Here is a 20,647-nt window from a genome sequence, read left to right as displayed (position 1 = left end):
ATGGAGCGAGAAGGCATTAGTGCAAGAATGGCAATTCACACGTCTTCCACCAGTGCCACTCACCTTTCTCTTGTGCGATGGCGCCAAGCTTCTGTCCACGTCTTCGCCTTTTCCTTTACCCCTGGCCTTCTGGGCTGCTGGCTTGGTTGGTGTGACCTCTTCTAGGCGCTTTGACCGACCTCGTACACCTGGCTCTTTCTTTACCTTAGCTTTGACTTTTGTGATTGGTGGCATTTCCACAGGCGACCATGATGGACTGCTCAAGGATGGCAGGCAACCAAAATTCTCGTCATCGTCCACCCTCTCAATCTTGACTTTGCTCAGGTCGACCTCCTGCACACAATGCTGGCTGTCCTGGAGAGCATGTGCTTTTTTGAGGCCACGCTTGCGATGCACTGGCTGATCTGGCGATATGTCGCTCATGATGTCGTTTTTGTTGCCCTCCTGACTAAATAAAGGCAGGCATTGTCCACTGTCATTTCTCTGAGCCATGGTCAGGGGGTTGTTAGTCATGTAGGAGGCCAAAACTTTGTTTTTTGGCTTTGTGTCCCCCAGTGTCTTTCGATTGCAACCGAGCTTAGGTGGCTGGACCTTTTCGTCTTTGCAGTTTGACTTGTGGGGTGGTGGGTGTAACGAGGCGCTCACGTCAGACGCCTGCTTACCATCCGCACTGCTGTCCGTGTCAGCAATGCCGGACTGGATGTATAGCGCAGCATTTCCTGCAGCAGGTTTTGGTGCAAGCAATGTTTTGTTTGTGTGAGTTTTCCGAGGCTTAGAAACAGACTCACAAGTCTTTGCATTAGCTAGGGGGTCCTGCTCGTGGGCCGCTGCTGGCGTCATTGCAGGCTTTTGCTGAAAACTTAGTGTAGAATCTCCTGCACTTTTCTGAGGCGTCACCTTGGATTCTGCTGGAAGGATGCTGGAAAACAGAGTGAACTCACTGATGGGCAGTCTCTGGTGAGAGCCTTGGTTTGCGGCTGGAATGCCGATGGACAGCACCGACGTCTGATGGTATGGAGACCAACTAATGGGCAGAACCTGAGAATTGCTGGGCTTCCCATTTAAGGGACACTTGGGGTGCGCTGACCCTTGCCCAGGTAACGTCCAATCCTTAGAAGAACACAGAGAGTTCACTGTCAAAGGACGTCCATGATGCCGCTTATCTGTGGGCTGCTGGCCATCTACGCCAGGCTGGCTAGTTTTCTTGCCACATGACCCTGAGATCTTTGGCTCTCCCTGGTCAATTATGGATATTGGCTCCTGTTTTGCCAAATGTCGTGAGTCTGAGGTGAGGCTCAAGCTAGAGTCTTTGTTCAGCAGCAGAGAGGCCGGCACCGGGTTGGCCACCCCAACATAAGTGCCAGGTATAGTACTAATGAGAGCGGCAGAACTCTTCATCCAAGGTCCAGATGTTCCAACGATCTGTGGTGACAGCTGATCTCCGTTTCTTATAAAGTCTGGGAACACCACCAGTGGAGGTACTCCCCGGAGGTTCTGGCTAACACTGCTGCTGGTGAAGCTGACTGTGGCCGGACTGAGGGTGCTAGAATCAGCCCGGGACAGAACGGTGGACAGTGAGGCTTTCCCACTGGTGTGCACTGGGGTTAACACTGGCATTGGTGGTGTCTTACGTTGGTTAGGAGGAACATGTTTATGACGGTGAGACTTAGAGGACAGATCCAAAGGCATTTCATACGAGTCCTGGGGAGACAGCATCTCCCTTTCTAATTGCGGAGGAGACTTTAGTGGGGAGACTGATGATGACGAGGAGGAATCATTCTGTGGTTCTAGGTTAGGAGTTCTGGAGTAGGAGGCGAGGGCGACACTGACAACGGGGATGGTGGGGTGTGCAGACAGAGTCTGCAGAGCTGACAGGGTAGAGGCGGATGCATCAGTACAGACAGGCGGCCCATCCACAGCAGGGGTCATATTGCTCTTAGTGAGGGAAGCAGAAGGGTTGGCCGCGCTCGCTGGCTTAGTCATCTCTGCAGAGACCACTTTAGTGTCTGTTGTCAGCGGCCTTCCCAGTGGCGACGCGAATGTGGGCGACTGCAGCTCAGAAGGAGCCCGCAGAAGACATTGCTCTGACAAGGCGTGATGGGGCATAATGGGAAGGGTCAGAGTCGACGTCACCCCAAATGTGGTGGGCAAAGTAGTCACACTTAGGGGTTGTCCACAGTTGGGGGGCGGAATGTACACTAGAGGTTGACTTGGCGTCAAAACGGCGCCGGGTGGGAAAGAAAGAGGAAGCTTCTGCACATTGGGGACCTGAGTGGTGGGAAAGCAGATTCTGCTCATAGTAAAGGGAAACGCCGAGGAAACGACAGCGTGTGACGCATCCACCGCCGGGCCGGCCATCTGTATTCCGGGAGCCAGGAGAGCAGAGTCAATGTCGGAAGGCCGGGCAGCGGGGGCCTCAAGCCCTGCAGCTTTGTCTTGTGCCGCAGGCCTCGCAGGTTCACCCTTCTTACTGTGCCTGGTTGGAGCAGCATGGATCGGATTCTCCGTCACTTTTGTGACCGCTTTACCCTTGGGCAGGGACAGATTATTACAAGCTTTAGAAGGAGAGACAGTGCCGGCTGCCTCTGGTTCTGAACCATCTGGCGGCTTGTCCTCTGGTTTCTGCCCAGTCTCCACCTGTGTAGCACCGACCTCCTGCAGCATCAGGGCATCACTTTGGTTGGGTGCAGGTATTAAATCCACCTGAGAAAGAGAAAAAAAAAATAAGCAGCATGTCCTGGAGCGGCAGCACAGCCCAGAGTCCCAGGGGTCACGTCGGGCCAAGAGCGCCCAATCACTGCACAGATTTACCATCAGCAGGGTGTTAATGTAACCACTGAGGCTGCAATCCTGCAGGGGTAACAATTGCTCCTGTCCATCATCACCGCAGCCCGACATGCTATTCATACACTAGAACGTCTACAATGGATGGCGCTCACCTCCTACGGCTCCTCCTCTGCCGCTGTGTGACGGATGGTGGATGGGAAAATGTCCTGCACATGATGCGCACCCAGTGTCCCCAACAAACTACTACGTTACCGGTGTGCGATGGGGCCCCTGCTGCAGTTTTGCACTGTGCAGTTAGCAGCAGTCCATGCACCCATCCCACCCGCTTCGCCGAATCAGCAGTCTCACCGGGAAAAAATGGCACAAACAAAACTGAAAATACCACACATGGCAGCCACCGGGAGGAGACGGCCAACCGGGAGGAGACGGCGCAGATCTGAAGGTCACCCAAAAATGGAAACTACATTTCCCAAACCTCTGGATTTATTTAGTCTGGAGGATGAGCCACTTGTCAATGTTGAAGACTGGATGTGTATGTACAGTGGGCGTAAAAAGTCTAAACACCCTTCTGCATAACCCAAGATTTTGTCATGTAAAATAATCCTACCAAGAGGAATCATTTCAGAACTTTTTCCATTTTTAATGCTGCTATAAACTGTACAATCATTAAGAAACAAACTGAAATTATTTGGAAGGGACAAAATACAAATGGCAAAACTATAATAATGTGGTTGCTTAAGTGTGCACACCCTGCTATAATTGGGGCTGTGGTTGTGCTTAGAATCAGCTAATCACATTCCCCATTTTCACCAGAGAAACTGTCGCTGCTGCAGGATGATTTTCCTGACAGTTTCTGGTTTGTAAACAGCTGACAACACAACAAAGGATCTCATTGTGGAAAGTTGTCAGTCAGGAGAAAGTACAAAATACCAAGGCATTACCTCCATTATGGACACTGTCAAGATGTCATCAGGATGGGGCTGACATTTGACACAACAGTGACATTACCCAGAACTGTTCGTTGCTCTAAAACTGATCAAAAGACAAGAAGAAAATTGGTGCAGGAGGCTGCAAGAGGCCGACAGCAACATTAGAGGAGCTGCAGGAATTTCTGGCCGGTCCTGGTTGTGTCCTGCATGTGACCACAATCTCCTGTAGTCTTCATATGTATGGCCTGTGGGGTCGGGGAGAAGACGGAGCCTTCTCTTATCTATAAAACGTCCAGGCTTGGCTATGTGCTACCAAAACCTCCATCACATCTGCCAAAAGCACGTGGGGAACGTGTGATGTCAAGGTGGAGGGATTTATTAACAGGCCAAGTATCAGTCAGTCAATTTTACATCAGAACCTTCCGGCCTCTGATATAAAGTTGAAGACAAGGAGGAATTTAACCTTTCAGCGACAACACCCCTAAGTGACCTCTAAATCACCAAAAGAATAGATCCTCAAGAAGATGGAACTTCTGGAATGGCCAAGCCCCAACCCAGACCTGAACCCAAGTGATGGCCGACTAAAAGGGGGAAAAAAAAAAAGGTCTCAAATCATTCTTCTTGGTAGGATGCTTTACATGACAAAAACCTGGAGTTTCATCAAAGGTGTGTAGACTTTTTATGTACAGTTTGAATTTTATATTGTATACAGTGCCTTGAAAAAGTCTTCATACCCCATGAGCTTTCCAATATTTTCCCGCATTACAACCACAAACGTAAAGTGAACCTGTCAGCAGGATTTTTGTAAGTAAACTACAGGCATTGTCATGTTGCCCCTGTTATATTGATTAACATGATACCTGGGGTGGTTCTTCTGTAATTAGTGTTAAGCCCCCGTTACACACTGCGATATCGCTAGCAATATCGCTGTAAAGTCACCGATTTTGTGACGTTACAGCGATATTGCTAGCGATATCGCTGCATGTGATACTTACCTCCGACCCGCTCCCACGCTGATTATCGCTGATCGCGCGAGAAGCTGCTGGACCATTCCTCGTCGGTCACTTCCTGCGGCGCTTCCTGCTGTGACGATGAGCGACGCGTGGAGCCGGGCGGGAGGACGCAGGATCGCCGCGTCTGACAGGTAAGTAACGATCCCCGTCCCTAGCGATGTTGCCGGTGAGATCTGCCTGTGTGGCAGCTCACTAGCGACTACCTAGCGATTCACCAGCGATCCTGACCGCGTCATATCGCTGGTCGGGATCGCTGGTGAGTCGCTAGGTGTAACGGTACCTTTAGTTTGCAGTTAATGATATGCCTAGGGCGTGACTGTGGGCGGATCTTGGTGTTCTAGGCCAGAGAAACCAAGGAATAACCTGCCACAACCCAACCACACCCTCACACTATTTGTGCTCCACGGCGGGACTGTGGGCAGAGTCTTATCTTCCTGCTCTAAGCCAAAGACCTGCCCACAGGCCGCCCTGATGCACAGTCTGTCTCTCTCTGATGAGGAAAAGGTCTGTGCTTCGGGGCGGCCTGTGGGCAGAGCTGTTGTCGGCCTGTGGGCAGGTCTTTGGTTTTTCTGGCTTAGAGCCGGAAGATAAGACTCCGCCCACAGTACTGCCCCGGAGCACAAACAGTCTGTCTTTCCCTCTGATGAGAAACATATTTGTGCTTCGGGGCAGCCTGTCAGCGGCCTAGGGGGTGGGGCTGTTCCAGGCTGTGGGCAGGTCTTTCCTTGGCTTCTCTGGCTTAGAGCAGGGAGATAAGACTCCACGCACAGATCCACCCCGGAGCATGAGCATATCATTAAACTTCTAACACTGATTACACAACAACCATAAAACAGATTTCTTCACCCCAGGTATCATTTTAGGCAGTATAACAGGGGCAACATGACAATGCCTGTAGTTTACTTACTAACATCCTGCTGACAGGTTCACTTTAAATGTATTTTATGGGGATTTTATGTGACACCAACACACAGTAGCAAGCATTTGTGACGTGTAAAGGAAATGATAGAAGGTTTTCTAATTATTTCAAAAATATAAATCTGAATCAGTGAGGCGCATTAGTAATCAGCCCGCCTGTAGTCAGATGCCCCTAAATATAATCCTGAGTGCCCAATCTTCTCCAAAAGTCACATCTGTGTGTGATTTCTTCTCAGTATAACTACAGATGTTCTGTGAAGGCCTCTGAGGTTTGTGTGAGAACATTAGGGATCAAACAGCATCATGAAGAACAAAAGGAGCCCACCAGACAGGTCAGGGATAAAGTTGTGGACAAGAGGAAAGCAGGGTAAGGTTATTTAAGAAAAAAAATAACCCAACCTCTGAACATCTCACAGAGCACTGTGCAATCCATCATCCAAAAACGGAAGGCGTATGGCACAACTGCAAACCTACAAGACATGGCTGTCCACCTAACCTGACATTTCAAGCAAGTAGAGTACTAACTAGAGAAGCCGCTAAGAGGCCCACGACCACTGGAGGAGCCGCAGAGATCCACAGCTCAGGGGGATAATCTGTCCACGGGACAACTATTAGTCGTATACTTCAAAAATTCGTCCTTTATGGAAGAGTGGCAAGAAGAACCCAGTTTTGAAAGCAACAGGAAGTCCCATTTGCATTTTGCAAAAAGTTATGTAGAGGACCCAGGTGAGACCAAAAGGGGAACTTTTGAGCTAAATGCGAAACACCAAGTGTGACAGAAAACTAACAATGGACACCTGAAAACACCACTCCCACCATCACTCATGGTGGTGGCTTTTCTTCAGCAGGGGCAGGGAAGCTGGTTAGACGTGATGTGAATATGGATGGAGATAAATAAAGGGAAATCCTGGAGGAAAACCTGACAGAGGCTGCAGAAGACTTGAAACAGAGGCATAGATCCACCTTTCAACAGGACAACGACCTTAAACATTCTACGAGATACAATGAAGGGTTTAGATAAGAGCATATTCAGGGGTTTAAACGGCCCAGTCACTGTCCAGACCCAAATCCCAGAGAATCTATGACAGGACGGGAAAATTACTGATCACAAAAGTCTCCATCCAATCTCACTGAGCGAGACCGAGTGTGCAAACAAGGAACAAAATGTCACCAGTACACTTGCAAACCTGGAGACAAAGATCCCAAAAGACTGCAGCAGTGACTGCAGAAAAAGGTGGTCCTATAAAGCATTGACTCAGGGGTTGAATACAAATTCACAATGTTCAGATTTATATTTGTAAAATATTTATAAAATCCTGCATAGTTTCCTTTACACGTCACTAATCTTTTCTACTTTGTTTTGTTGCCACAAAATCCCAATTTTCAAGGCACTGTATATACACACGAATGGTCCCGGATAGTCGGCACAGGGTTGAGTGCTGCATGTATTCCTGCATGTTCGCAGCGCCACCAATGAATCCAGTGGCAGCTCACCTTGGGGAGGATAGCGCTCACACAACGGTCGTCAGATCCCAGGGGCTGGGCACTGCTAGTCTTGGACTCCTCATCAGACAGTGTCGTCCTCCTGTTCAAAAACAAAGTAAAATATCACAGTGAGCAATGGCAACCCATCAGTCCATGACATGGCCGATGGCAGGGTTCAGTACTGACACTGAGTGGCATAAACCAATGACCAATACTACAGCCTTTCCTCTACATAACCCCGGGCTCCTCGGAATCAGAGCTGTCACTACGGCCCGTGATCCAGCTGCCGTCACAGACGGTCACGTTTGATAATAGATTTAGGAGCCAGTTATGAGGCAATGGGACTCTCTGTGCCCAGGTGTGTTATCACATTCAGGCAGGATCTCTTCTAGAGGGACAGGAAGGACAATGTCCGGTTCCCAGGGATAGAAGGTTGAGAGTGACCGCTTACCTGTCCTCGCTAATGCCGCACATAAGCACGCGGTCAGTGCTGGTCCAGTTGTGCACACCACCAAAGAGTGGGGCAGCTGATATCATGGCAGGTGATGGCACCCCTGGAGCTGCTGAACGAGTCCGCAGCCCCCCGGCCTCCCTCCACGGCGCCCGATGTAGAGTCCACCTGCAAACAAAAAGGGCATGAAGAAAATACCAATCTGAATGAGGCCGGAGAGGCTCGTAGCCCCTTAGTATGGCACAACATGCTTCCCCGGCTCCAGAACCTGTCCACCGATTACAGAGTGAATGTGTGGCCGGGCGTTAGCGCCTGCTGTGCGGCCAGGCCGGGGTTCAATACCTCTCTGGCCGGGCGGCCAGGTCAGGGCTCAAAGCTCGCCGTGCGTGTTGCCAGGCCCGGCACCACACATCCTGCTTCTCTCGCTGACATGTCGCTGGCCTCTCGGCTTAATGCTGGATGAATTAATGATGAGATACGAAGCTCCATGTAAATTATTATTAATCAGGAGATTCCACTGAGCAGATTTCAGCACATACAGAGGCCCGGAGCAAGGGAAAGTGTACAAGAAAGCAGAGTGTGCAGCGGCACACAGCGCCTGACAGTAGCAGTGCCTGCCATGGGATCGCTTAGGTCTCAGACGTACAGGGGCTGCCACGGACGCACTCCGGTCTGGTCCCAGACGTACGGGGGCTGCCATGTGCGCGAGACCATGTGTGCATGACCGTCCTGGTCATTATAAGGGGACAATTGAGCAGTTGCCAGGACTTTAGCGCTCAGCCTGGAGACACGGGAGGTTTCCTCCTGCAGTTTTGCCTGGAGTGGCAGCAATCCCCGCACTCATCACACAGTCCTGAGGAGGCCCCCAGAGCGAGCAGGAGAGGAGCACAGCCCTCACGGAGAGCAGACACAGGACGACCAGCGCGGGAACCAACACTGTGTACAGCACACAGGATGGCTGATACTTCTAGTATACTTCCTCCAAACTTTATTCAATGGCATCAGCACAGGAAAATCAGGCTCAAAATTACATGCCCCAACCTGAGGCCACCGCACACCGTCTGGTCTGCAGATAGATACGGCACACAGAGTACACCACACATCCTCCATCAGTGTCAGTCTTTACTGTCATTCTGAAATTCTGTACCTGCAGCATCCGGTAACCGAGTATTATGTGCGACCTCAGGAAGGAACGCTGCTACGGTCCTATTGGGGGGTAGGACCCGAGACCGCGCAGGGAAGTGGGGGTCACACGAAAGCGCCATAGATGAACGTGGGTGAGTAGGGTCACACGAAAGCGCCATCGGTGCACGCGGGGGGTGGAGTGGGATCACACGAAAGCGCCATCGGTGCACGCGGGGGGTGGAGTGGGAGTGGGGTCACACGAAAGCGCCATCGGTGCACGCGGGGGGGAGTGGGGTCACACGAAAACGCCATCGGTGCACGCGGGGGGGAGTGGGGTCACACGAAAACGCCATCGGTGCACGTGGGGGGGGGGGGGGGGGAAGTGGGGTCACACGAAAGCGCTGAGGTGCATGCGGGGGGGGGGAGTGGGGTCACACGAAAGCGCTGAGGTGCATGCGGGGGGGGGGGGGGGGGGAGTGGGGTCACACGGCCTTGTGGAATAGTTTGCTGCTAATTATTGTAGATTGAGGGATCTGGGATAAGAAATGCTTTAAGGCACCTTGAGCGCAGCATCTGTCCACATTACATAGGTCTTCTGTGCGGTGACTGTGGCCCTCCCAGTACACGGGACTGCTGGGCGGTGACTGAGGCCCTCCCAGTACATGGGACTGCTGGGCGGTGACTGAGGCCCTCCCAGTACATGGGACTGCTGGGCGGTGACTGTGGCCCTCCCAGTACATGGGACTGCTGGGCGGTGACTGTGGCCCTCCCAGTACATGGGACTGCTGGGCGGTGACTGTGGCCCTCCCAGTACATGGGACTGCTGGGCGGTGACTGTGGCCCTCCCAGTACATGGGACTGCTGGGCGGTGACTGTGGCCCTCCCAGTACATGGGACTGCTGGGCGGTGACTGTGGCCCTCCCATTACATGGGACTGCTGGGCGGTGACTGTGGCCATCCTATTACATGGGGCTGCTGAGTGGTGACTGTTGCCATCCCATTACATGGGACTGCTGAGCAGTCATCTGTCCGCATTGCACTGTGAGCTATCAGTACGTATTGCAGGCCTGCAGGTCACGCTCTCAGCTCAGTGTGACAGTCTTGCCCGGACACGGATGGTGTTCTGTCACATCCTCCTGATGGCCTGCATTCCACAGGCAGAATACAGGCTGCCGCATATAGGAAGCTGAATGGCTGGAAATCGCCCCCAGTGTCTCCTATCACTGGTCACAAGAACCACTCGTCACAGCCTCACTATGCTGATGAATTTTCCCTACCAGACTGGACAACACTGTAGCAAACCTTCAGCTGTGAGAACTACCAGGAGATGCAAGCAGAGATCTTTAAAACAGCAAGGAAATGAGGCGCAAAGAATGAGCAGTAGACTGAACTGCCCCTTTAAAAATATCTGCATATGGAGAAGCAGGGATGTTGCTGGAAAGCTCAACCAAAAGGACAGCAGCACTGCGGGTGAGCGGAGAACCGCAAGCGATCACACGGATCCTTCATGTTACAGGTTCGTTGCCTCCCTAGATTCAATGGATCAGGCTCCAGGGAACCTTGCGCAGCACCAAGTGCTCCAATGAGTGGATCAGAGCTCCAAGTGACGACTGGATCCCGTGAGAGCAGATCTCTGCGCACAGTGTGGCAGCTGTAATAGCAGGGCTCATGTCTGCTGTGCACCAGCCCATCCATACAACACACACACACACAACGCGCTGCTCATACACTGAAAACCGAGAACGGACAAAACCTGGCATATTCCTACCCCACGTTATCCCATGTCTGCAACAGACGGGTGGGTGAGGAAACCCAGGACCAGCAGGATCCCCTAATAATGACCCCGTCTCTATGAGACACTACAGGGCCCAGGACGCAGTCTACGGGGCACACTACTGAGCACAGGCAGCCCAGGAAGCAAGTCTATGGGGGACACAAATGGGCCCAGGACACACGTCTCCAGAAGACACTACAGAGTATAGGCAGCCCAGGACACACGTTTCCAGGGGACATTACAGGGCCCAGGACGCAGTCTCTGCAGAACAATAATGAGAACAGGAGGCCCAGGACGCACGTCTCTGGAGGACACTACTGGGCCCAGGACGCACGTCTCCGGGGGACACTACAGAGTATAGGTAGCCCAGGACACACGTTTCCAGGTGACATTACAGGGCCCAGGCGCAGTCTCTGCAGAACAATAATGAGTACAGGAGGCCCAGGACGCACGTCTCCGGGGGACACTACGGGGCCCAGGACGCACGTCTCCGGGGGACACTACCAAGTATACGTGGCCCAGGACCCACGTCCCCTAGGGACACTACAGGGCCCAGGACCCACGTCCCCTAGGGACACTACAGGGCCCAGGACCCACGTCCCCTAGGGACACTACAGGGCCCAGGACCCACGTCCCCTAGGGACACTACAGGGCCCAGGACCCACGTCCCCTAGGGACACTACAGGGCCCAGGACCCACGTCCCCTAGGGACACTACAGGGCCCAGGACCCACGTCCCCTAGGGACACTACAGGGCCCAGGACCCACGTCCCCTAGGGACACTACAGGGCCCAGGACCCACGTCCCCTAGGGACACTACAGGGCCCAGGACCCACGTCCCCTAGGGACACTACAGGGCCCAGGACCCACGTCCCCTAGGGACACTACAGGGCCCAGGACGCACGTCCCCTAGGGACACTACAGGGCCCAGGACGCACGTCCCCTAGGGACACTACAGGGCCCAGGACGCACGTCCCCTAGGGACACTACAGGGCGTACTTCTCCGGGGGGACACTACCGGGCACAGGCGGCCCAGTACACACGACTCCAGTGGACACTTCTGTGCACAGGTGGCCCAGGAAGCATGTGTCTGAGAAACACTGCCGATCACAGGCAGCCCAGGAAGCACATCTCTGGGAAACTCTACCAGTTGCTGGTGGTGCAGTTTGCGTGTCTCCGGGAAATACCCAACGAGCACAGGAAGCCCAGGAGGCATATCTCCGGGAGACACTACCAAGCACAGACGTCCCAGGACACATGTCTCTGGGGGAAACTAACGAGTATAGGCGGCCGAGGACGCACACCTCTGGGGGACACTTCTGGGCCCAGGACGCACGTCTTCGGGGAAGACTACCGAGTACAGGCACCCCAGGATGCATGTCTCCGGGAAACACTACTAGGCTCAGGAAGCACGTCTCTGGGGTACACCAACGGGCCCAGGGTGCAAGTCTCTGGGGGACATTACTAAGTACAGGCGGCCCAGTACGCACATCACAGAATCAAAGAATGGTAGAGTTGAAAGGGACCTCCGGGGTCATCTAGTCCAACCCCCTGCTCAAAGCAGGATTCACTAAATAATCTCAGACAGATGCCTGTCCAGGCTCTGTTTGAAGACTTCCATTGAAGGAGAACTCACCACCACTAGTGGCAGCCTGTTCCACTCATTGATCACTCGGGGGACACTACTGAGCACAGGCTTACCAGGAGACACCATGTCTCCGGAAGACATTACTGAGACAAGGCTGACCATGACGCACGTCTCCAGGGGGCACTACTGGGCCCAGGAAGCACGTCTCTGGGGGGCACCAAAGGGCCCAGGCGCACATCTCAGGGGGACACTACCGGGCACAGGTGGGCCAGGACGCGCTACGCCTCTGGGGGACACTACTGAGTTCAGTCGGCCCAGGATTCACATCTACGGGCGACACTAACGGGCCCAGGACAAACATCTCTGAAGAACATTACCGGACCTAGGACACACGTCTCCAGAGAACACTACCAGGACGCACATCTCTGGGGGATACTACCAGGCACAGGCAGCCCAGGAAAGAAGTGTCTGAGAAACAAAACCAATCACAGGCAGCGCAGGATGCACATCTCCGGGAGACACAACCAAGCACAGACGGACCAGGAAGCACATTTGCGAGACACTACCGAGCACAGACGGCCCAGGACGCACATCTCCGGAGACACAACCAAGCACAGACGGCCCAGGACGAACATTTCTGAGACACTACCGAGCACAGACGGCCCAGGACATACATCTCCGGGAGATACTATTGAGCACAGGCATAGAGAGCCTACAGATTTTCATTTAGGACTCAATTAGCTAGGCCGCTCTCTCTCCTAACTGGCTGACATTAACAGAAGGGATCATTACAATCCCTAAAACACAGTTTCTGTCCTCAAACATTCAGTTGTTAGATGTGACTCAGGATCAGTAATGTAATGTATGTACACAGTGACTGCACCAGTAGAATAATGAGTGCAGCTCTGGGGTATAATACAGGATGTAACTCAGGATCAATAATGTATACACAGTAACTGCACAGCAGAATAGTGAGTGCAGCTCTGGGGTATAATACAGGATGTAACTCAGGATCAGTAATGTAATGTATCTACACAGTGACTGCACGAGCAGAATAGCGAGTGCAGCTCTGGGGTATAATACAGGATGTACTCAGGATCAGTAATGTAATATATGTACACAGTGACTGCACCAGCAGAATAGTGAGTGCAGCTCTGGAGTATAATACAGGATGTAACTCAGGATCAGTAATGTATCTACACAGAGACTGCACCAGCAGAATAGTGAGTTCAGCTCTGGAGTATAATACAGGATGTAACTAATAATAAGTAATGTAATATATGTACACAGTGACTACACCAGCATAATAGAGAGTGCAGCTCTGTATCATATAATACAGGATGTAACTCAGGATCAGTAATGTAATGTATGTAAACAGTGACTGCAGCAGCAGAATAGTGAGTGCAGCTCTGGAGTATAATACACGATGAAACTCAGGATCAGTAATGTAATGTATGCCGCTCTGTCACATGGTAGTAATGACAGACAGACATGGCGGGGTCAGATATTATACACCGGTGACTCCTATTACAGGACGACGATGGTATCAGGAGCTCCGCACCAACGGCCGCTCTGTCACATGGTAGTAATGGCAGACAGACATGGCGGGGGCAGATATTATACACCGGTGACTGCTATTACAGGACCACGCTGGTATTTAGGAGCTTCACACTACCGGCCGCTCTGTCACATGGTATTAATGATAGACGGATATGGCGGGGTCAGATATTATACACCGGTGACTCCTATTACAGGACCACGATGGTATCAGGAGCTCCGCACCAATGGCCGCTCTGTCACATGGTAGTAATGACAGACTGGCATGGCGGGGGCCAAGGTTACACACTGAGGGATTTCAGGTGTTGTCCTGACACAATGGCCGCCACACACAAGGGGAGGACGGATATGGATCAAGATTATTCCAGCGGTTTGTTGCCGGTTCGGGTCAGGACTCCGCTGGGTGTCAGCAGGATGAGTCGCTGCCATCTCTAGTTCTCGTTGTTCCTGGTGTAGGTGGTGATACCGCCGGTAATGCCAGTGACGAGGGGCCTCCTGGTGAATGTTGTCCTCTGTGTCCCCATCTTCTATTCTTCACACTGACAGGGAGGAGGGGACGGCACCTCCAGTTTTATGTCCAGAGGTCGCAAGGTCACAGCGATTAGCAGAAGCTGCTGCTTTTCCTCAACCCAGGTCAGGGCCCTGAATGGCCGCACTAAGCTGCGATTACACCACGGTTACTGCAAGTCCAAATGACTGCACCCAGGCGAGGACCCCCGCTAGAGCAGAGGACCCTCACTAGAGCCGACATCAGGAGCCGCGTCTCAGCAGCACAACATTTTGCAGAGTTGCAGCAGCAGACGCTCCACGCTGTGACTGGCAGGGAATATCTAAGCTGCATGTTGCAAGCTCTGCACACACCGAGAGCTGCATCCTGGAGTCACCGCATAAGGCTGCATACGACTTCTCACCCCAGACATCTGGCGTCAGAATGTCGTACCAAGACACATTACATGCTTGGACATTTCAACTGACACCAATCTGATGCACAAGTGCAGCTTACAGCTCTGTTCACACACATATGGAAACTGTCTCCAGTCACAGACATCAGATTTTTGCCTCACCGCTCAACTTTATTCCCCACATGCATCCCCATACGGGGTGACCCGGAGACAGCGGCAGAGAGGAGCGGACAACAGGGCAGCGCGGCAGAGCGAGGAGCGGACAACGGGGCAGCGCTAGGAGCGGACAACGGGGCAGCGCTAGGAGCGGACAACGGGGCAGCGCTAGGAGCGGACAACGGGGCAGCGCTAGGAGCGGACAACGGGGCAGCGCTAGGAGCGGACAACGGGGCAGCGCTAGGAGCGGACAACGGGGCCGCGCGGCAGAGCGAGGAGCGGACAACGGGGCAGCGCGGCAGAGCGAGGAGCGGACAACGGGGCAGCGCGGCAGAGCGAGGAGCGGACAACGGGGCAGCGCGGCAGAGTGAGGAGCGGACAACGGGGCAGCGCGGCAGAGTGAGGAGCAGACAACGGGGCAGAGCGGCAGAGCGGGGAGCGGACAAAGGGGCGGCGCGGCAGAGCGGGGAGCGGACAAAGGGGCGGCGCGGCAGAGCGGGGAGCGGACAAAGGGGCAGAGCGAGGAGCGGACAAAGGGGCAGAGCGAGGAGCGGACAAAGGGGCAGAGCGAGGAGCGGACAACGGGGCAGAGCGGCAGTGAGGAGCAGATAATGGGGACCATTGCCCATGTGAACACAGCCTAACCAGTGACAGGCACAAACACTGGCACAGATGGGCCCAAAATGAAATTCTGTTGCGATGAGCCTCCTCATCATGGGGTGCGATACTGAAAAAGTGACAATTACACAGATCTGCCCCCCAATCCTTGTATCTACAGGACAGAAACACCAGTGGGCATTCATCTCTCCAGATACATTCAGTGCTACAATAAGAGCGGCTGCATGTGAATGATGCCCAGCATTCTCCCTCTGTACACAGACGGGCGGGATCAGCGCTGAGACTCCCCCTCTCCACACGGCTCTGATATCTGTGCTGCTGCCTACTGGGCTGATCACGTTCCCACCACTACGTCGTAAAGGATTCCCCTTTAAGGGTCTGTGCACACGCTGCATTTGTTGCGTTTTTTCTGTAAATTTTTGTCACAAAACCTAAAGGTTTTTTCAAGTACCAGTGAAGTGAATGAGATGTCCGAAGTCTCGTTCATATGTTGCTTATTCCCTCCTTGCAGATTTGCAGAAGCTTTCATTCCACGTTGTGTCAATTTTTTCAGCATTTTTTCTGCAGATTCCACAGTTGTGAGTGGAGAAAAATCTGCACCAAAACCGCATGAAAACCAGGAAAAAAAACGCAGCAAAACGTACGGATTTTACACTGCGTTTCTCCTGCCAAGAGATGAAGAATTTCTTGCATCAAATACTTACCATGTGCACAGACCCCAAGAACGAGCGGAGGCCACAGAGCAGCCACCGGAGAAAGTGCTAAGCTCCCGAGGTCTCCTGTCATCGGCCCCCAGACTGAGCCGCCGGCACATCAGAATCCCCGGCACGGGCCGCACCACCTGTGAGCTCACAGCTGATTGGACACACGCAGTCAGCTCTGCAGCCGTGTGACCGAGAGGGAGACGATTCATACAGCGCAAGGACAGAACCCACAATAAACCAGACGTTCTCAGCTGCTCAAAGGGATGGCCACTGTCATGGGTAGCGACGATGTGAGCGAGGGCGACGCAGAGGGGTGACGTACGATGCAGAGGGCTCCGCGGAATACTCCACAGAGGGGCGACATACGACACAGAGGGCTTCACAGAAGGGCGGCATACAACGCAGAGGCCGATGCAGAGGTGTGACATACGACGTAAAGGGCTCCGCAGAGTGCTCCACAAAGGGGCGACGTACGACGCAGAGGGCTCTGCAGAAGGGCGACGTACATCACAGAGGGCTCCGCAAAGGGGCGACGTACGACGCAGAGGGCTCTGCAGAAGGGCGACGAACGACGCAGAGGGATCCGCAAAGGGGCTCCGCAGAGTGCTCCACAAAGGGGCGACGTACGACGCAGAGGCCGATGCAGAGGTGTGACATACGACGCAGAGGGATCCGCAAAGGGGCTCCGCAGAGTGCTCCACAAAGGGGCGACGTACGACGCAGAGGCCGATGCAGAGGTGTGACATACGACGTAAAGGGCTCCGCAGAGTGCTCCACAAAGGGGCGACGTACGACGCAGAGGCCGATGCAGAGGTGTGACATACGACGTAAAGGGCTCCGCAGAGTGCTCCACAAAGGGGCGACGTACGACGCAGAGGGCTCTGCAGAAGGGCGACGAACGACGCAGAGGGATCCGCAAAGGGGCTCCGCAGAGTGCTCCACAAAGGGGCGACGTACGACGCAGAGGCCGATGCAGAGGTGTGACATACGACGTAAAGGGCTCCGCAGAGTGCTCCACAAAGGGGCGACGTACGACGCAGAGGCCGATGCAGAGGTGTGACATACGACGTAAAGGGCTCCGCAGAGTGCTCCACAAAGGGGCGACGTACAACGCAGAGGGCTCCGCAGAAGGGCGACGTACATCACAGAGGGCTCCGCAGAAGGGCGACATACATCACAGAGGGCTCCGCAGAAGGGCGACATACATCACAGAGGGCTCCGCAGAAGGGCGACATACATCACAGAGGGCTCCGCAGAAGGGCGACATACATCACAGAGGGCTCCGCAGAAGGGCGACATACATCACAGAGGGCTCCGCAGAAGGGCGACATACATCACAGAGGGCTCCGCAGAAGGGCGACATACATCACAGAGGGCTCCGCAGAAGGGCGACATACATCACAGAGGGCTCCGCAGAAGGGCGACATACATCACAGAGGGCTCCGCAGAAGGGCGACATACATCACAGAGGGCTCCGCAGAAGGGCGACATACATCACAGAGGGCTCCGCAGAAGGGCGACATACATCACAGAGGGCTCCGCAGAAGGGCGACATACATCACAGAGGGCTCCGCAGAAGGGCGACATACATCACAGAGGGCTCCGCAGAAGGGCGACATACATCACAGAGGGCTCCGCAGAAGGGCGACGTACATCACAGAGGGCTCCGCAGAAGGGCGACGTACATCACAGAGGGCTCCGCAGAAGGGCGACGTACATCACAGAGGGCTCCGCAGAAGGGCGACGTACATCACAGAGGGCTCCGCAGAAGGGCGACGTACATCACAGAGGGCTCCGCAGAAGGGCGACGTACATCACAGAGGGCTCCGCAGAAGGGCGACGTACATCACAGAGGGCTCCGCAGAAGGGCGACGTACATCACAGAGGGCTCCGCAGAAGGGCGACGTACATCACAGAGGGCTCCGCAGAAGGGCGACGTACATCACAGAGGGCTCCGCAGAAGGGCGACGTACATCACAGAGGGCTCCGCAGAAGGGCGACGTACATCACAGAGGGCTCCGCAGAAGGGCGACGTACATCAGAGGGCTCCGCAGAAGGGCGACGTACATCACAGAGGGCTCCGCAGAAGGGCGACGTACATCAGAGGGCTCCGCAGAAGGGCGACGTACGACGCAGAAGGCTCCGCAGAAGGGCGACGTACGACGCAGAAGGCTCCGCAGAGTGCTCCATGAGGAACAACGCAAGACGAAGAGGTCTCCGCAAAGGGGTAACAAACAACACAGAGGGTCGACGCACGACGCAGAAGGGCGACGTACGACGCAGAGGGCTCTGCAGAAGGGCGACGAACGACGCAGAGGGATCCGCAAAGGGGCAACAAAGAGGGCTCCACAGAGGGGCAACGTACGACGCAGAGAGCTCCGCAGAGTGCTCCATGAGGAACAACGCAAGACAAAGAGGTCTCCACAAAGGGGTAACAAACAACAGAGGGTCGACGCACGACGCAGAGGAGCGACGCAGAAGGGCGACGTACGACGCAGAGGCCAACAAAGACGGGAAACGTACGACGCAGAGGCCGGCGTACGACGCAGAGGGCTCCGCAGAAGGGTTCCGCAGAAGGGCGACGTACGACACAGAGAGCTCCGCAGAGTGCTCCATGAGTGGCAACGTAAGACGCAGAGAGTTCCGCAGAAGGGCGGCGTACGACACAGAGGCCGACAAAGAGGGGAAACGTACAATGCAGAGGCCGACGCAGAGTGCTTCATGAGTGGCGACGCAAGACACAGAGGGCTCCGCAAAGGGGCGACACACAACAGAGGGCTTCAGAGTGTCGAACTATGACGCAGAGGCCGACAAAAAGTGACAACGCACGATGCAGAGGGCTCTGCAGAAGGGCAACGCACGACACAGAGAGCTCCACAGAAGGGCGACTATGACACAGAGAGCTCCGCAGAGCGCTCCTTGAGGGACGACGTAAGACGCAGAGAGCTCCACAAAGGGGTGACACACAACACAGAGGGCTTCACAGAGGGTCGACGTATGACAGAGAGCGACACAGAGTGCTCCGCAGAGAGCGCTCCACAAAGGGGCTCCACAGAGGGTGCGGTGCAACCAGAGGACCGGATACTATGAGGTGCAACCGGAAGTCCGGCTACGCTGCGATACGGCCCGAGGGTCGGACCCGCAGCGATGCGGCCCCAGGGTCGGACCCGCAGCGATGCGGCCCCAGGGTCGGACCCGCAGCGATGCGGCCCCAGGGTCGGACCCGCAGCGATGCGGCCCCAGGGTCGGACCCGCAGCGATGCGGCCCCAGGGTCGGACCCGCAGCGATGCGGCCCCAGGGTCGGACCCGCTGAGATGCGGCCCCAGGGTCGGACCCGCTGAGATGCGGCCCCAGGGTCGGACCCGCTGAGATGCGGCCCCAGGGTCGGACCCGCTGAGATGCGGCCCCAGGGTCGGACCCGCTGAGATGCGGCCCCAGGGTCGGACCCGCTGAGATGCGGCCCCAGGGTCGGACCCGCTGAGATGCGGCCCCAGGGTCGGACCCGCTGAGATGCGGCCCCAGGGTCGGACCCGCTGAGATGCGGCCCCAGGGTCGGACCCGCTGAGATACGGCCCGTACACCAGCTGTGTGCCACATTACCTCTGACTATAGGAAGACGTTGTGCCGCTTATCGCGACAGCAGTCAGTCCCACCTGGACGGGGTTTCCCCGCGGGTCGAGGGTGGGGATGACGCGGGAGTGACACCAACTCCTGCCAAGTGCCGGCAACACGGAGGTTACCCGCGACACCCGCTGCGGCCGTGCGGCTCCGAGCAGGTAAACACGGAGTTGCGGCGGATGCGCTGCCGGGACCCTCCGCTCCGGGACCCTCCACCGCCGGGACCCTCCGCCGCACGCCCGCCTGTTACCATAGAGACCCATCACCGAGCGCACAGACATCGCTACACCCGAGGGCGAGCCGAGGTGAGCGCCGGGTGTTGTGGGGCGCGGAGCGGCCGCTGGAGCAGCCCCCGGGAGTTCCGGTGCAGCCTGTGCCTGCAGTGGGGAGAGCGGGGCCGAGCTGCAGCTCAGTGGGGGGTTTAAATGTCCGGAGCGTCGGGGACACCCGGGAGGAGGAGGAGGGGAGGGGGAGAGGTCGCTGCTGGACGCACCTGTTCCGTGACTCCGCGATCCAGGACCCGGGGGGGGCGGTGGCTGAGCCGGGTGTCCGCGGCGGCTTCAGCTCCCGGACGAAAACAAGAAGAAGAAGAAGAAGGTTTCGGCGGAGACACTGGCAGCAGCGAACGAAAGCACAGAGCCAGGCCGCGCAGGGCGTGACGGGAAGTGTAGTCCGGACACCGCGCCGCCCACCACTGCCGCCAATGAGGATAAGACTGCACGAGAACTACCAGTCCCAGCATGCACAGCGGGCGTTCGGAGGGGGGGACACAAGAGAGGAAAAAAACGAGCGCAGCGCACACATCCATCCCGGAGACACAGAGGACAGTGGTGTACACAGTGCTGTGCACAGGAGGACAGTGTGTGACACAACTCTACACAGGAGGACAGTGACAACTCTACACAGGAGGACAGTGACAACTCTACACAGGAGGACAGTGTGTGACACAACTCTACACAGGAGGACAGTGACAACTCTACACAGGAAGACAGTGTGTGACACAACTCTATACAGGAGGACAG

General features: G+C 55.2%; 1 protein-coding gene across 4 annotated transcripts in view; it reads right to left on the bottom strand.

Moving 5' to 3' along the window:
- Nucleotides 1-20,247, bottom strand: part of BCORL1 (BCL6 corepressor like 1) — a 68,144-nt gene extending 47,897 nt beyond the window's left edge. For 2 of the 4 annotated variants that reach the window (XM_073589835.1, XM_073589837.1), the window contains exons 1-4: nucleotides 19,608-20,019; nucleotides 7,584-7,751; nucleotides 7,142-7,232; nucleotides 64-2,703 (exon numbers count right to left, since the gene is read on the bottom strand). In XM_073589835.1, coding sequence (XP_073445936.1) covers nucleotides 64-2,703; nucleotides 7,142-7,232; nucleotides 7,584-7,751; nucleotides 19,608-19,906 — 3,198 coding nt within the window. In that variant the 5' untranslated portion in view covers nucleotides 19,907-20,019. Of the gene's footprint in view, nucleotides 1-63; nucleotides 2,704-7,141; nucleotides 7,233-7,583; nucleotides 7,752-19,607; nucleotides 20,020-20,118 lie in introns of those variants that run through there. The other 2 variants (XM_073589838.1, XM_073589839.1) reach the window with 2 other exon arrangements.
- Between the last annotated feature and the right edge of the window lie 400 nt (nucleotides 20,248-20,647).

Source organism: Dendrobates tinctorius, unplaced genomic scaffold, assembly GCF_039654945.1.
Source record: "Dendrobates tinctorius isolate UK_male_01 unplaced genomic scaffold, ASM3965494v1 ptg000114l, whole genome shotgun sequence".
Classification (NCBI taxonomy): domain Eukaryota; kingdom Metazoa; phylum Chordata; class Amphibia; order Anura; family Dendrobatidae; genus Dendrobates; species Dendrobates tinctorius.
The sequence above is the reverse complement of the archived record's forward strand: the minus strand, read 5'-3'. Positions and strand labels throughout refer to the sequence as shown.